We start from the raw sequence: 17491 nt of genomic DNA on the forward strand, positions 1-17491 counted from the left end.
TGGTGGTGTACGGCGTCGAGGTTGCTGTGTAGGCCCCTTACATTGCTGAAATCCACATTAAATGTGGAATGGGGCATCGCCGATAAAACCCTTTTCCTTTTTTGTACAGTCATGTTTGATTATTTTTTTTTTTGGAGAGTGGGAATGGGTGGGGTAGGAAGTTCGAAGCGAAATCATGACGATACCTGAATAAAGCGCGGAACACAGTACGTGCTCGACCACGGGTTGCGTGAGAGACTGACGCAGGGCATGGAAGGGCCCCCAGTCCACCCTGCGTGCGATCGCCGGGATCCACTCCGGTCTCCGACTCCGGCACGACGACCGCACGGCAGGATTTTACACCGGTTGGCGGGACAGCTTCCCGGGGCGGAGTTTAGTAGAGACACCCGGGTTCAGGTCCCCAACTGACCGGCGGGCGGCGGCGAACACCGTTTCACTGGGTCTCCCTATACCCCCGTCAAACAATCACGTCCCGCGAGCTCGCACGCACGTCTGCTCCGCATGTTCCAGGCATCATCAAGATTCACCCCGAACAAGGAAGAGGAAAGGGAAGGAATAAAACTGGCTCTCCAACCCACACGCCGGAACACAGCTAGGCTATTTGGCGGCGGACTCTAGTTGGAGGGTGGTCGCCAGCCAGTCGGACAAGTCCTACCACCGATTATGTATTTCGGCTCCCGTTTTGCACCACCCAGGGGTCACTTGTAGGGAATCGCGGGTTAAACCTACGGAAGCGGGAAGCAATCAACCCCCAAATAGATAAAATATGGTGGTCGAGTTGATGGCCTCCTCTTTTGAAGTCGATTAAAAAGTGTGATTTTGGTACCCTGAATAGCTCCTTAACATTCTATTATTCAAAAATAAGTCGAAGTCGTCGTGGCCTAAGGGCTAAGACGTCCGGTGCATTCGTGTTGAGCGATGCACCGGTGCTCGAATCCCGCAGGCGGGTACCAATTTTTCTAATGAAATACATACTTAACAAATGTTCAAGATTGACTTCCACGATGAAGGAACAACATCGTGTAATAAAAATGAAACCCGCAAAATTAAAATTTGCGTAATTACTGGTGGTAGGACCTCTTGTGAGTCCGCGCGGGTAGGTACCACCGCCCTGCCTATTTCTGCCGTGAAGCAGTAATGCGTTTCGGTTTGAAGGGTGGGGCAGCCGTTGTAACTATACTGAACTTGTATCTGAAAATGGGTGGCGCATTTACGTTGTAGATGTCTATGGGCTCCAGTAACCACTTAACACCAGGTGGGCTGTCAGCTCGTCCACCCATCTAACCAATAAAAAATAAATAAATAAAATTGACTTTCTACGTAAATAAAGTTTAAAATTTAGCGTTATGCCAAAGTAATTATTCCACGCGGATGAAGTCGCGGGCAAAAGCTAGTCGTACTATAAAAATGGTATCGAAAAATTGTAAGACCGCTTTCAAGATTGAATAATAAAATCAAATTCTAAAAAAAGAATGTATATCGGTTGACAAAGAGAAGAATATACACTAAACTATTTATCTAATTACCTAATTATTATAAGATACATGGTTTTTTATTCTGATTGCATAATGCCAAATACAATAGAGATTCTAACATTTTGAATATAAAATAAAATGCTCTCGTATCTCGGATTTTTTATTGTAATTTAAAGACATTAATTACCATCGTTTTGGGCCGTTTGATTACGAAAACTCAAATCGAGATTTTTTTTCTCTTTAAAGTTACATTATGACCAAACTAAAGCACCAAACTTGGGTCGTATAGATAAGTCTAATTTATTTTAATTGGATAAGAATTATTAAAAAAAAATTATGAAAATGCACAATTATTTGTAGCTAAGTTTATTTGATCCGATTGTGGACTAATTCAACTTAAGTCTTTAATTACATTTATAGCACTTCAACGTGCCAAGCAAATATGTCTGGGGTGAAATCCATCGTCGAGTGTCCATAGCCTATGCGATAGCCGTCGTATTTGGTTGATTGTCCGAGCTTAAGAAGCATATCGTATTCTCGGTTAATGATATAGACGAGAAGCTCACCATTATACCTTACTGGTTTCACATACCACAAGTGTCTGTTCGTGTCTTGGGCGGGAGATCCGTAAGCAGTGCGGTCACCGTCTTCATCTTTACGGGTTCCTAGTTTTAAAAACAAAGCTTCATTGATAGGTCGCAGTTTGAAATAAAGCTTGTCTCCCGTCCAAAAAGAAACGAACTTCCACGTAACCTCGAATCTGGTCGTGGTGTTCCGATGAGCTAAGAGTCTGTGGTCATCATGGAAGTCCGCATTATCATCTAACAAGGCAGCGTAGCCGTCCCTCTTATTAATCAGTTTCACGAACACTGTAGACTCGGAAAGTCGGACCTCTACAGGGAAGCAGCTCCGAAGGGCGAGTCTGCCCTTGGCAACATACAACCTGTATGCGTAATCGAAGATTTCAGTTCTACCTTCATCGATGAGAATGTCAACGACCTTCTTAATGATCCTGTCCCAGCCTGCTTTGTACAAAACCTTGGTCCTCTCTGCGGCTTTATCGTAATCTTTTGATACAACCAAGTTGTAGAGTTCATTTTCTAAGCGCTTAATGACCACGCTTATGGGAGGTGACTGACCATTAGTGACGTTTCCGAAGCTTGCAGCAGCTTCAATGATTTCAGAGCTTACTGTGCTGGTAACACTAGTCGATTCATCAGTCGAAGCGGCTGCGGTGCTGTCGGTGACTTCTTTATCCACGATACTATTGGCGCTGACGGCCAGCACCACACACATCAACAACGCAATCCCTTCTGTAGAACCCATGGCTGTAACGTGAAATAAATTTACAATTATGTTACATACCGACGCTTGAAAGGCCGACGTGACTAAGCGACAATGCGTGAACTTTACAGTAGTATTTAAAGTTGAAATACCTGAAAAAAAAAATATTTCAATGAATCTAGCTGTATGATTGAAATGGTTTTAATAGACCTAGAAATATATATTTTTTGCGCATCGAATATGGTTATTGCCTATCATTTATGTACAAAGCAGTTATTGTCGCTTAGTCACGTTTGCCTTTGAAGCGTCGATATGTAATAATAAATAAATAATAATAATAAATAAATATTTACTAACAGTCACGCCACATTAACTGGTCCCGTGATAAGTTCGTAAAGAACCTGTGTTACAGTTACCAGATAACGGAAATAAATATAAGATTTTTATTATACACATACATATATTTAATATATATCCATAACCCTGGAAAAGATATTTATATTTATCATACAAATATCTTCCCTTGGCGCGATTCGAACCCGCGACCCCCTTGTGTAGTGACCATGTCACTTACCACTACACCAGGCGGCCGTAATAAATACAGCTTGTGAACTTCCAAATCATTTACTGTTGAATATTTTTATCAACCCAAATCCCAGCCTCAAATGGGACAGAACTCATACTAACTAGACAGTCCGGAAGCAAGGAGACCCATTTGGTTCTTAAGTCTAAACATAAATTAAATAAAATCGTAGACATGCTGTGTTAGTATATTAATTTATTTTTTTAAGCCAATGAGTTTCAAAAATAATGATGTATAAAAAGGGTGATTAATAATAAAAATAAAGATTAGTAAATGATAAATAATCTATATCTATATACATTAAAATGAATTGCTGTTCGGTAGGTAGCGGCTTGGCTCTGCCCCTGGCATTGCTGTAGTCCATGGGCGACGGTAACCATTCACCATCAGGTGGGCCGTATGCTCGTCTGCCTACAAGGGCAATAAAAAAAAAAATAGTCTCGCTAAAACTCGAGAACGGCTGGACTGGTCATGAATTATTTGTGGAGGTCCAGAGAAGGTATAAAAGGTTAGATAAATATGAAAATGTTCGGAATTAAATAAAAATAACAATTTTGTTTTTCCTTTGATGTGTCCCCCGTCGGACGGATTCCTTTTGTTTTGTTTTAAGATTATTTTATACTTTATCGATTGAGACACTACAAAGTCTGCCGGGTCAGCTAGTGAGGGATAAAAAGAGATATAAAGAGTGGAACGTAAGAAATAATTATTTTAGAAGTTTTTTCGTGTTTGTCGTTTCGGTGTTCTGTGTGTTAGTTTAAACGCGTATCAAGCGAACACACTTAATCCAGTTTCATAAATAATTATGTCAAAGTGAATTGATTATATTGAATTTCACCAAAATTTGCTCATTGGATCAAAGTATCTTAATTAAACTCGAGGACTTCATTTTGAACAAGATTCATATTTCAATATACTGTTTAAATTAATGAATAAGCTAATCTTTACTGGTGCTTTATTGCTTTGATGGGTGGACGAGCTCACAGCCCACCTGGTGTTAATTGTTACTGGAGCCCATAGACATCCACAACGTAAATACGCCATCTTGAGATATAAGGTCTCCGTATAGTTACAACGGCTGCCCCAGCCTTCAAGCCGAAATGCATTACTGCTTCACGGCAGAAATAGACAGGGCGGTGGTACCTACCCGCGCGGACTCACAAGAGGCCCTACCACCAGTAATTACGCAAATTATAATTTTGCGGGTTTCATTTTTATTACACGATGTTATTCCTTCACCGTTGAAGTCAATCGTGAACATTTGTTGAGTACATATTTCATTAGAAAAATTGGTACCCGCCTGAGATTCGAACATCGGTGCATCGCTCAACACGAATGCACCGGACGTCTTATCCGTCGACTTCAAATACATAATAGTAAGCAACAAAGGCATTAAAAACTGACCTGTGTAGCCAAGATACATTGCAGAAATGTTAAGACAATCACACAGATACCTTTATATAAGACGCGATAAAACGCTATTATTATCAATCGTTATTATCGAAAAGTCAAATGTCATTATTGTTAAAACTATTCATTCTAACTCTTGATGTTCGTTGTAAATATGTTTTATCCAGTTGTTTGCTTAATTAATACGCTTTTATTAGCTTCAGACGTACGTATGTTAGTATGTAAAGGAATCTTTGAACATGATTTTGACCCCCTTCAAAAAGTCTGATTAACTCGAAATTTAGTATACTTATTAAGGACCGATGACTACTCAATATTAAAAAAAAATAGAAAAAGATATTTGAAAAAATTGAAATTCAACTAAAAAATTAAAAATAAATAATAGTTTAAAACAACAAACAAAATACTCTTTTATAGAAAATGCAACTAAAAAATAAAAAATAAATTTTAATAAATTTGAATTAAAAATAGTGCAAGAAAAATTGTATATAGCATTTTCTTTGTGAAATCTATGGGTTCATAAAAATAGTAACTAATACGCACTAATTAAAATATACATAATTAAAGATGTTATATAACTATCAGCTCCACGTTAGTATCATGTGAGACGACGTTAGAATGATGTGAAAATAATTTATCTACAAATGTTATTTATTGTATTTATCGCTAGGCCGAACAGGGTTGAACTTGACCTATTTAAGTTGAAGATTAAACAATTATTACACCACAAAATTACAAGATGAATTTATCAGCTCAGTTGTTTTCTAATTAGAGTTCATTGGCTGGTTTGTTTTGTTCGTTTTAATTGCCTTTCGGTTTTTACGTAATTTTAAATTTCATGATTTAATTTAATTAATTGATAATCTAAACTACTATATCAAACTACAGTGGTTTTTACAGATGTTCCGTTATAACTACTGAACCATGCATCCGATTGACTTGAAACTTGGTATCCATGTAGAAAATACATGTACTTAATGGATTGTCTAATATTTATATGAGTGTTGGACTCCCTACACCAGTTGCGGGGGCGTTAACGATGAGAATCTTTACGGGGGTGAGAAATAATAATGTTAATTTTAAATGGCCAGCGAAGCCGACGGATACACTTAGTTATTTATAATTTGACTGACTCGGTGGTGCGGGGGTTAGCGCCCCTGTCTGTTGCGCCGGGAGTCGTATGTTCGATTCTCACATGAGGCAAACATTAGATTTTGTCCAAATCTCTATTATTGGTAGTAAATATAGGATCTCCGAAAATAGGTAAACATATGCATATACATTTATAAGGTTTGGTAAGGCCGTATTGTGAGCACACACACGGGCAACAAGTGGGATAGATACCGTTATTCTGTTTATTTTTATCTCAAAATATCCACTTCAGAATAAAATAAAAAACACGTGTGGCACTCGGGGACTGCCGCGGTAAAGCTATTGCATAGCATTTTTAATCAACTTACGCAATTATAATTAGACAATATTAATTTAATATTAAAACAATAATAATAAAATAAGATCACGCTATATTTATAAACATTAACAAAAGCAAAACGTTAACTACCCTTCACATTAATAAGCTAGACAGCACGAGAGAAAGATGGGCAGACTTTTCATGATGCGTATGCAGTGCGACGTCACGCCGCGCGCTTATTCACAAACACTACACAAGCGCAATATGTGAATGTGTTGAACGCGAGCTACATGGCAGGCGGAGTGGGGGTGTTAGGTTTTATTTGCGTTACGGAATTTCTTGATTCGGTCGCCGCGCTCAAAGCGATAAAAGCTATGCACTAGCTTAATAATACTATACTAGTATATTGCAATATGTATTAATATGGAAAAGTTACCTCCTAGATAGCCCGCTATATTAAATCAAGGTTAACCTCGATATAAAAATCCGACTTAATTTTAGTCTCGTAAGTTTTTATTAGGTAGATAATTGTGTTTTAATCAAAATGTAATAACTGAAACTAAAACATGTTTGACCTAAAGATAACTTCAATCGTAGATGTGTGTTATTTTCCATTTCTAAAAAAAAACTATTGAACAAACAACAAGAACTCATTATTTTTCAGCGAAATTGAACCTTATGTTAAATTCGTTTTAATATTTCCAGTTTTTTTTTATATTTACGTTCAGTAATTACCAGCTGTCGTGGCGTGCAACCTCTTTGACAGGACATAAAACCTATAATGAATAGACATAGATAGACTAAGACAGACATTTGAAAATAATTCGAAAGTAAATGGAACGAGGGCGTACGTGACCAGCAGCGAGGCAGTACATTTTTTGACTTCTGAAAAGACAGACATACAAAAAGACGAAAAAGAACGAATAATAATTGACCGTTCTTATATAAGATGTTCAAGTGACCTTCGACCGTTCAAGTAGTCATTCGACCGTTCACCAGCTGTAAATGAATATCATGATTACCTACTACTTACATGCTTTGTTCGATTTCGTGGTTTAACTCTTGAAATCTCTCGCCAATATGTCTTTTATGTATCTAAACACGCGACTAACTGAGTGCGGATTTTTCACTAACCATAGCGACAGCGAGGGCATTTTGGAAAAAAAACGACAAGTATGTCCGTATTTCTAAAAAAAATACGTATTTTGGTTTTACAATGTGAGAATTTTATCTGGTAGTAGATGCATACTGCCCTTAAGCTGTTAGGTCTCCTTCAGAGACTCTCGGGCAGCCATTTGCAAATTCCATCCTTCCTGGCAGAGTCCGAGCTCACCCACCTATCGTGGTAAAACTGGAAAGGCCTTCGAAACAACAGTAATACTAGTACTACTTTCCTAAAAAAAAGTAGTTAGACATTTTCATAGTTCACGATTGACTTCCACGGTGAAGGAATAACATCGTGTTATAAAAATCAAAATTATAATTTGCGTAATTACTACTGGTAGGACTTTTTGTGAGTCCGCACGGGTAGGTACCACCACCCTGCCTATTTCTGCCGTCAAGCAGTAATGCGTTTCGGTTTGAAGGGTAACAGCCGTTGTAACTATACTTGAGACCTTAGAACTTATATCTCAAGGTGGGTGGCGCATTTACGTCGTAGATATCTATGGGCTCCAGTAACCACTTAACACCAGGTGGGCTGTGAGCTCGTCCACTCAGCTAAGCAATAAAAAAAAAGGTCATTTGCTCCCATTTTTGGGACAGCTGTTATAGAATTCAATTGAGTCTACGTGTCTCATGGTAGATGCCGATGGTTGCTTTATGGTAAATTACGTAAATATATCTCTACATACTCATATATAAAAATGAATTGCTGTTCGTTAGTCTCGCTAAAACTCGAGAGCGGCTGGACCGATTTGGCTAATTTTGTTCTTGAATTATTTGTGGAAGTCCAGGGAAGGTTTGAAAGGTGAGAAAATATAAAAAAGCTCGGAATTATATATTTTGTTTTGCCTTTGATGTGTCCCCTTGATGTGTCTTTTACTTATCGATTGAGGTACTACGAAGTCTGCCGGGTCAGATAGTTTTATATAAAAATTGAGTTGTTTAACTTGTTTAAACTATTTTCGAGAATTAAAACTGATCTTGTGCAATAATAACAAGCTAATTTCTGCAGCACTGTTTGTTATTAAGCATTTCTACGGCTCCTTCATACGAACAATGATAGAAGTACCAGTATAGGAAAATTTTACCTGTATCGTGTGATTGTTGTCCGAACACACTCTTATCAACGGCATCCTTTGACCTCATCCAGTAGATAACACATAGCCTTCAAATGGTAAAGTAATGGTAACAGATAGATAAAATTCATAAGAAATAGAATTTCTGGCCTTTGACTGTTGTTTTGATAACAATGTTTGTAGCAGACTATAAGAAGACCGCGATGTATTCTGTTTCCATTGTAGTTCCGACCCTTCGTTGAACAGGTTAGTTTTTCATTAATAGTTCAGTGCTCTTATTATTATTATTTTTTTCACGTTGAGACGCGAATTCTGAGGTATCAGTTTTTACAGTACAACGGCTCACCACCCTTAAAACTAAAACGCATTACTGCTTCACGACAGAAATAGGCCTGCCCGTGCGAACCCACAGGACGTCCACGTTCATTTAACATATTTATTGTATCAAAATATCTATCATTATTATCTATACATTGCTGCCATCTAATAGGAAGGTTATTTGTGCCTTTGCGAAAGAACTCTGGTGATCTAGATTCTACAAACTACAACTAAGTACAAAATTTTGTACTGCTAGGAGGCAAGAAAACTTTTTATCACGTAGAAAATTCTCCAAATCATGATGGTAAATGGTAGTCCGTTGGGGCGAGGTCTGGCGATTACGGAGGGTGACGAATGGTTTCTAATTGCAGTTCTTGTAGAGTCAAAACGGTTTCTCGTGCTGTATGAGGTCTCGCGTTATCATAGAGCAATAATGGTGAAGATCGATTCATGAGTCGGGGCTGTTTCACTGCAAGTTTTGCTGTCATTGTTCGGCTTCCGGGAGGGCCGTTCGACTGTGGATGCAATACTTCGCGTGCAGGCCCTCTCGGACGAGGCTGTCTCACGGGGTGGGGTGGCGCTGGCGGTGTCTCTTGACATCGCCAACGCATTTAACACCCTGCCCTGGTCCGTGATAGGGGGGGCACTGGAGAGGCATGGAGTGCCCCTCTACCTCCGCCGGCTAGTTGGTTCCTATTTGGAGGCCAGGTCGGTCGAATGTACCGGTTACGGTGGGACCCTTCACCGTTTTCCGGTCGTGCGTGGTGTTTCACAAGAGGGGTCGGTTCTCGGACCCCTCTTGTGGAACATCGGGTACGACTGGGTGCTGAGGGGTGCCCTCCCGGACCTCCGCGTTATTTGTTACACGGACGACACGTTGGTCGTGGCGCAGGGGGATGATTATAGAGAATCTGCCCGTCTCGCCACAGCGGGAGTGGCCCTCGACGTCGGGAGGGCAACGTCCCTCACGAACCACGGAGCCCCGACGGCTAACCTACAAAAGCGGGATTGTAGGGATTGGAGGGTATCTATGTGTGTGTGGGCCGCGTGAGCAAACACCACACTCGCGTAAGTCATGACGGGCCTTACACAAGTTTTGTAAAGTGTCACCTTGTTCCGAAGGGACATTTTACTCCGCTTACAGATCATGGGATAGAGTCTGCCGAGAATAAATGCGGCACGGTCGCGGACTGTTTTTATATGCGGGCGAACTGTCATGGATGCATCCAGGGTGACTCTCAGGTACTTGACCTTCCTGGCCCAGGGTATAGGTTGGCCGAAGAGGGTGATCGGGGGTGTGATATTTCTCTTCCTAATGCGTGAGGAAATAAGCGGTGAGTTTCCCCTTTGAAATAACACTGCGGCGCTATTTTCGGAACCATTGTCCTAGGGCTACGGCTGCGCTCTGAAGCTTCTTCGCAATAAGGGACTTATTTCTACTCGAATAGAAAACAGTCGTGTCGTCGGCGAATAAAGCTAACTGGGTCGGCGACGACCGGGGAATATCGTTGACGAATAAGCTAAATAGAAGGGGCGAGAGGACAGAGCCTTGCGGGACTCCAGCCGTGACAGCGGTTCGACAAGAAGTCTCGTATCATGAGCATGAGACTATCCGGCACGCCCATGTTGAATAGTTTGAAAATCAAACCGTTGTGCGAGACTTTGTCGAACGCTTTTGCGACGTCGAAGAAGAGGACTCCCGTGTAGATTGGTTTTGGTCGGTTAAGCCCTACGAGAATATGCTCCGTGAGACGGTGCACCTGTTGTACACATGAGTGATTCGCACAGAATCCGAATTGTTCATCGATGAGAATGCCCTTGGATGAGATGAAGTCTCTGAGGCGTTTGTAGAGCAGACGCTCATACAATTTGCCTAGAGACATGAGGAGGCTAATCGGGCGGTAACTCGTCGGATTATTTTTTGGTTTACCGGGTTTGTGTATGCCGATAGCATCCGCTTCTTTCCACGCCGTGGGAAATATACAGTTATCCATAACGGCATTGAAAATAGATGCCAACATCACGATGAGTTGGACGGGTAAAAGCATAATAATGCGGTTAGATATACCGTCGGAACCGGGAGCCTTGCGAGGACGTAGGTCTTTGATCAGGTCATTAACTTCCATTGGGGTGACGGGTGGTAACGCGTCCGAGGGTGGCAAGGAGGCTCTGCGTTCTATCTCACTGTCTACTAATTCTACATGAACAGGGTCCGCGGATTGAATGCTGGGCATGCACTGGGCTTGCAATGTATCGACCAGCAGCTCTGCTTTTTCATCATCATCGAACGCTGCGAGTCGGCCTGAGGGGCCTACGTACTACCGTATCCGATTTGAGAGTACGAGCTAAGCGGTAGTAAGACCGTTGAGAAGGCGCGAGTCCTTCTAAGAAATCAGACCATCTGGCATCTCGGACTTCGGCGATGCGAGATTTTACGTCGCGTTGTGAGGCACGCATTCGAATGCGATTTTCCTCGGTAGGATCTATCGTAGGCACGGATCGAGGCGCTCTTAGCTCTAAGGAGATCCTTAATATCGTCGGGCAATTTGAAGCGGTGAAGGAAGTCCTTCGCTACAACTTGCTTCGATGACCTATCTAATGTAGAGGTGATGTGTGAAGTTACAATGTCTATGGCTTCAGCGGTATCCCGAGGAGAAGGGATAGAGTCCAGGCACGTTTCTTTCTGCAGATCGGTCAAATCGTGAGGCACCCATTTTTTTTTTTTATTTGTGGCAAATGAGTCAATATTGTTGGTAAGGTAACGTTAACCCATGCCGCTAATTCCTGGGTAGTTTGGCTCGGACAACATTGATATTGCGAGCTGTTTCTGCAGCATTAGTTCCGCGTCAGAACTGTTATTCAAAAATCATTAAAATTTTCGTTATCCACCTTTCTTGTCTAAGCTGAATGAAAATAAAAATCGGTAAAAAAACTTTTAAATTAAACGGTTTTATGTGCACTGAAAACTACAAAATAAATAAATAGTTACTTACCTATCAACCTACGTAAGTGATCTCGGTCATTAATATCTCTGATGGTAGTGGTTGTCATAACATGAACCATGTCAGCGGCCGAAAGGCAGTTCATGAAAGAACACTAACACCAGGGTTTGCTTGGTAGGTAAACTAAGCAGCCCACACTATAACAAGTAGGTATTTTGACCTTCTAGTTCAGAAATATTTTAGTACTAGGCAGAATAGCTTTTAGGCATATTAGACTAAAATAAAAACGTGGGGCCCATTATTATTTCTGTATTACTTTCTACTATACTAAGTGTGGATTGTATCGACTTATTATAATCGTCATCATCATCATCCTAGCGGTTTATCCCGGTCGCATCCGAAACCTCATAGCTCCGGAGTCCAGGGTCCGCTGAATCGACTTACTATAATCGTAACTGGAGGTTTTGACCATCAATAACCAGCCGTGGCGGCTTCACCAGCGAGCGCCGAGCTCATGATCTACCAAAGTATAAGATATGCTCTGCCATAGGTATGATTTCAGAGGGGCCCCACGTTTTTATTTTAGTCTAATATGCCTAAAAGCTATTCTGCCTAGTACTAAAATATTTCTGAAATAGAAGGTCAAAATACCTACTTGTTATAGTGTGGGCTGCTTAGTTTACCTACCAAGCAAACCCTGGTGTTAGTGTTCTTTCATGAACTGCCTTTCGGCCGCTGACATGGTTCATGTTATGACAACCACTACCATCAGAGATATTAATGACCGAGATCACTTACGTAGGTTGATAGGTAAGTAACTATTTATTTATTTTGTAGTTTTCAGTGCACATAAAACCGTTTAATTTAAAAGTTTTTTTACCGATTTTTATTTTCTTGTTTTTAGTATTTAGTGAAATTGTCTACCAAATATTCCTCATTCTATTTAATTCATTCAGTGCATCATTATTACATGGTTTCTTACCTGATAATTTAGTACAATCTAATTCCTCAATACATAGCCCTTCCAGAGACTTGACTCGACTTAGAGCCACGTATGCTTGTCCTTCCTCAAACAATTTTGAGCCCAAATATACTACTGCATGGTCGACGGTGCTGCCCTGCATTTTATGGACGGTGAATGCCCATGACAAAACTAAGGGCAACGTCCTTCTTTCAGCCGTACCATAATTGAATTTTGCTGGAAACTGTATGGCTTTAGGGTAAATAACGTGCATGCCGTTACATTGCACGCCGGAAAATCCCGAAGTGAAAACGCTGTGGTCACCTTGATGCCATGAAGCCCGAATAATTCTAGCAACGTCATTAATACTAATGAATACATTTGGAATTTCAATTCTTTCAGGTTCACCGTTTTCAGGTATATCTTGCACACTAAGTCGTATTAATTCTTGTTCACTAATCTGGACATTTTCGTCAATGCGTACATCTCTATAAAGCGGGTTATTTCTAGTTAACCATCTTAAAGCGCTGTAGACTTTTTCGCGAGATATTGTGAATTCTCTTGTGATGTTCAAATTCTCCAAACGTTCTGTAACTACAACGATACCCACCTGGCTGGAAGATCTTGGAAGCATATTAGGTAATCTTTCACTGACCTCAAAGATATCTTGGGCAACAACACTGCTTGTCCGCGGAAACCGTACTGCCCGTATAGCCCAGTAAATTTTACGATTTTAACAAACGGGATGATTCTACACAGCAAGCGCTGCTCTGCTTGCGTCAGCGTTTGAATCTCATCTGGTATTGAACCTGGATCCAGATTATTCCAATACGCCTTTGATGGTGTTATTGTTTTATTACTGGTCACATGTGTTTGGCAGCGCGAACATAAAAGTAATGTTGTTTTTGAAGACAGCTCTGCAGGTAGATATCCTAATGCAGCTGTGTTGTAACGTACAGTATGAATTTGGTTAGGATAACAATGCTTCGTGCAAATGTCACAAACGTGTATACACGATGTGTTAATAGCATTTTCAAACGATGATTTTCAGCTCTGCGTTGCTGTGCACGCTCACGTTGGTTATTTCACCTGTCGTGGCGTTGCTCAGGTGTTTCTGAAGCTTCTAACTCCTTTCGTCTCTCACGCCGTCCTGTTAGCCTGGCCTCGTGTTGCTCAGATGTTTCTGACGCTAATAGCTCTCTTTGTCTGTTACGTTTGTAATCTTAGCCTGGACTCATGACGCTCAAGTGTTTCTGACGCTATTAGCTCTCTTCGTCTGTCACGTTGTGATGCTAGCCTAGACTCATGACGCTCAGACGTTTCTGATGCTAACAACTCTCTTTGTCTGCCACGTTGTGATGCTAGCCTGGACTCATGACGCTCAAGTGTTTCTGACGCTATTAGCTCTCTTCGTCTGTCACGTTGTGATGCTAGCTTAGACTCATGACGCTCAGACGTTTCTGATGCTAACAACTCTCTTTGTCTGCCACGTTGTGATGCTAGCCTGGACTCATGACGCTCGGGTGTTTCTGACGCTATTAGCTCTCTTCGTCTGTCACGTTGTGATGCTAGCCTGCACTCATGACACTCAGGTGTTTCTGACTCTACCAGCTGCCTTTGTCTCTCACGTTGTGCCATTAACCTGGTATCATGTTGCTCAGGTGTTTCTGTTGCTAACCGTTCTCTTCGTTTCTTGTTCTCTTAGATTAGTAGATGTTTAATGTCTGTTTCTGATGTTAAATATAAGGGAAGCCAAGGGAGCGGGTTCCGGGGGAGAAACAGACGGGCCTGATCTACACCCTCTCCGCTGGACTACTGTGCGAAGCTCAACCAACGCCGCCCCCCATGACGGACGTCATCTGATTGAACCTGGTCCAGTTCATATGCGATCCTCTCAACACTAAGATTGTAACAGTCTGCAGTGTCGGTTCCCGAAGCCCGATTATGGTCCTCAACTCCTTAAAAGAAGCCAGGCTCCATACTCCCCTCCAAGATATCGTGCACGAAGTGGCTCGGACGCACTCAGCTTTCGGAAGTCCTAGTCTACCTGCGACCAACTCAACCAGCTCCCCGTGATTCCCGTATTTATTACGTTTCTCACGGTGGAGCTCATCAAGCGACCGCTGGCCCGAGACGACCTGCACGTCCACGATCATTCCGACACCATCCCTGGAGGCGATAATATCCGGCTTACGGAGACCCACCGATGCTCGTAGCCTAGGCTCCAGCTCAACCGTCCACTTGTTCTCTTCCATAGCTTTCGCCACGAAAGAGAAAATCTTGTTATGTCGTAGAATCCGGCCTCCGTGTGTTCTGTGACACTGCTGTAGGATGTGAGCCGTCGTCTCCCTGACCCTGCAACCAGCACGGCAGGTCAACGCCGACACACTCCCACCTCTACGCCCTCTCGATCCGCGAATGCGGGATGGGAGGGCGTTGATGTGCGTGTGCACGAACTGCACGAAGTCCCGTCCGGTTATCTGCGCGCATCGCTCCCTCATCCATTTAACTTGGGTGGTATAGCTACCGCTTACTAACGAGGTATCTAATTACCTAATTTTTTTTATCTGCCCCTCTAACGTCACACAATCTTGGACGCAATCTGTTCAATCTGTTCTCGACACGACTAATCATGCCCCCACCTAATACGCCATTTTGTAACAGCGTCCATCTTGAGTTTGAAATTTTGACACAATGACAGTATTCTGCTAGTGTAGTCCTATTATTTGATACCCATATTGTGGTGGTTGTGGAAAAATATGTACCTAGTCCGCCATATTGGAACGGCGTCCATCTTGAATTTTAAATTTTGACATAATCATCGTGTTTTACTAGTGTAGCCCTTTCATTTGATACCCATATTAAGGGGGTTAAAGTAAAATATGTAATCCGCCATTTTGTATCGGCGGCCATCTTAGATTTATAATGTTATTGATTTTATTATATTATATTGTCATCTAAATTACATGTGTGTACCAAATTTCAGATCAATCTGACAACGGGAAGGTGCTTAAATTTCAATTTCTAATTTTGACCCAAATAAATAAAAAACAAATTCCGTACGGGTCGAGCTAAATAAAACCGTTTAAAAAAACAACTGATAGTCGATAATTGAATGTTGCACATTTTTCAAATGTCACCGGTATAATTTAAAAAAAGTTTCACTCAAAAATCTCAAACCATGAAGGTTTTATGTCAATTCGAAGTACCTATTACAATAAAACGGCAAATTCATACTCTAACCTCTACTATTTTAAATATCTATAATCACTATTAATACCGGTATAATAATAATCGGTATGAGCACTATTATTCAACAGGTTCTCATCAAGACTATTGAGAAAATTCTATAAATTTATTGCCTGCTCAAGGAACCTTACTTACACTAGTGATGTGAAGAGGTCAGGACCGTTTGGGGATACCTCCTAATTTCAAGTTCCTAAATTCACAGACTTGTATTATACCTGCCTGTATGACGTAATATTAGTCTCAAATATACTTGAATATACGAATTATTTTAAATCTAAATTATAAACACACATACACACACACACACACACACACACACACACACACACACACACACACAATATTCAACACGTGTCTACCACGACTTTTGACCAAGAGAAATATCGGGAAAACGCGCTTAAATAGTAACTAAGATTTACAACGCATGATATAATTCATAATGCATAATATCATAATTCTAATATAGAATAGTTATTTTAAATACCAAGCCAATTAATAGAATGTCGAATATTGGTTTTGTTACAGCTATGGGGCTCAAAGAATTTGCTGTGGTTTTAATGTGTGCGCTGGCTGCCAATGCCAACGTCATCGGTAGCAGTACTGTAGCAGCTACCATTAGTAGCACCGACTCACCAAGCACTGAAGCAACTGTGAATATCGAGAATATCAACTCAACTTTGGCACTGAGCGACACTGCGGCTAAGAACATCGAAGATGCGCTCTACAATGAAGTCGTCGCAAGAGATTTTGGCAAGGCCGTATATCGAACCGCGATATTGTATGGAGCAGGACGGGACTACATAATTACGAATGTCGTTAACCGGCTCATCGATAACGGCAAGTCCCAGCTAATTGATTACGCATACAAACTCACAGCTTCCAGGGGTACATTCATTGTCCGAGCACTCTTCCCTTCTGCGGTCCGACTACACGAAGATCTGTTCTTCGTCAAAATAATCAGTTATAAGTACGACTTTGCTCTTAAGTATGGTCTTGGCGAGGATTTCGATGAGGATAGAACGGCCTACGGCGATTCCGATACCAGCACCAGGTTTAGAGTTACATGGAAGTTTGTCCCATTCTGGATAGGCGACAGGGTATACTTCAAGATTCGTCCTATAGATATTGCGTACTTCTTGAAACTTGGCAATTCGAGAGACAAAGACGGTGACCACGGAGCTTATGGATCTACTAACCACGACACAGACAGGCACTTGTGGTACGTCAAACCAGTGAGACATAATGGCAAGCTCCTGTTCTACATCATCAACAAGGAGTACGACGAACTCCTGAAACTCGGCCAATCAACGGACAGCGATGGTGATCGTACAGCTTATGGGCACTCCACTAGGGACTTTAATCCGGACAAATTCGCTTGGTACATTAAACTGGTATAAGTATATTATAAAGTGTTGCATGTCGGCCATGGATATACAAATAAACTAAGTTTTGAATCAATTGTTGTTTTTAATGGATGGACTAATAATTCATCCATTCACTTATAATTGCGCACTTGTATTGTCTGTTTAATTGACTGATTTGATGTATTTTATACTCTAAGTTAGCTTAGCCATCGGACTCTCATGGTACATGAGGAATGTAGATCTCAGGACGATCT

The 17491-nt window shown here is 41.3% G+C and overlaps 2 protein-coding genes across 2 annotated transcripts; one reads left to right on the forward strand and one right to left on the reverse strand.

Annotated features, from left to right (window-relative positions):
- Positions 1 to 1825: 1825 nt before the first annotated feature.
- On the reverse strand, positions 1826 to 5388 carry LOC101737385 (microvitellogenin). The gene is made up of 2 exons (XM_021351283.3): positions 4747 to 5388; positions 1826 to 2803 (listed from the first exon to the last, which is right to left on the reverse strand). The coding sequence occupies exons 1-2, from the start codon at positions 4763 to 4765 to the stop codon at positions 1890 to 1892; spliced, it is 933 nt and encodes a 310-aa protein (XP_021206958.2). The 5' UTR covers positions 4766 to 5388; the 3' UTR covers positions 1826 to 1889.
- Positions 5389 to 8550: 3162 nt separating this feature from the next.
- Positions 8551 to 17331, forward strand: LOC134200735 (microvitellogenin-like). Its single transcript, XM_062674309.1, has 2 exons — positions 8551 to 8649; positions 16399 to 17331. Exon 2 carries the CDS (start codon positions 16401 to 16403, stop codon positions 17268 to 17270), a length of 870 nt encoding a protein of 289 aa, XP_062530293.1. The 5' UTR covers positions 8551 to 8649; positions 16399 to 16400; the 3' UTR covers positions 17271 to 17331.
- The last annotated feature ends 160 nt before the right edge of the window (positions 17332 to 17491 follow it).

This window comes from Bombyx mori, chromosome 20, assembly GCF_030269925.1.
Source record: "Bombyx mori chromosome 20, ASM3026992v2".
In the NCBI taxonomy this organism is placed as follows: Eukaryota; Metazoa; Arthropoda; class Insecta; order Lepidoptera; family Bombycidae; genus Bombyx; species Bombyx mori.

Coding starts and splice junctions, on each gene's coding strand:
- LOC134200735 (XM_062674309.1), top strand. CDS start 16,401: ATGGGGCTCAAAGAATTTGCTGTGGTTTTAATGTGTGCGCTGGCTGCC.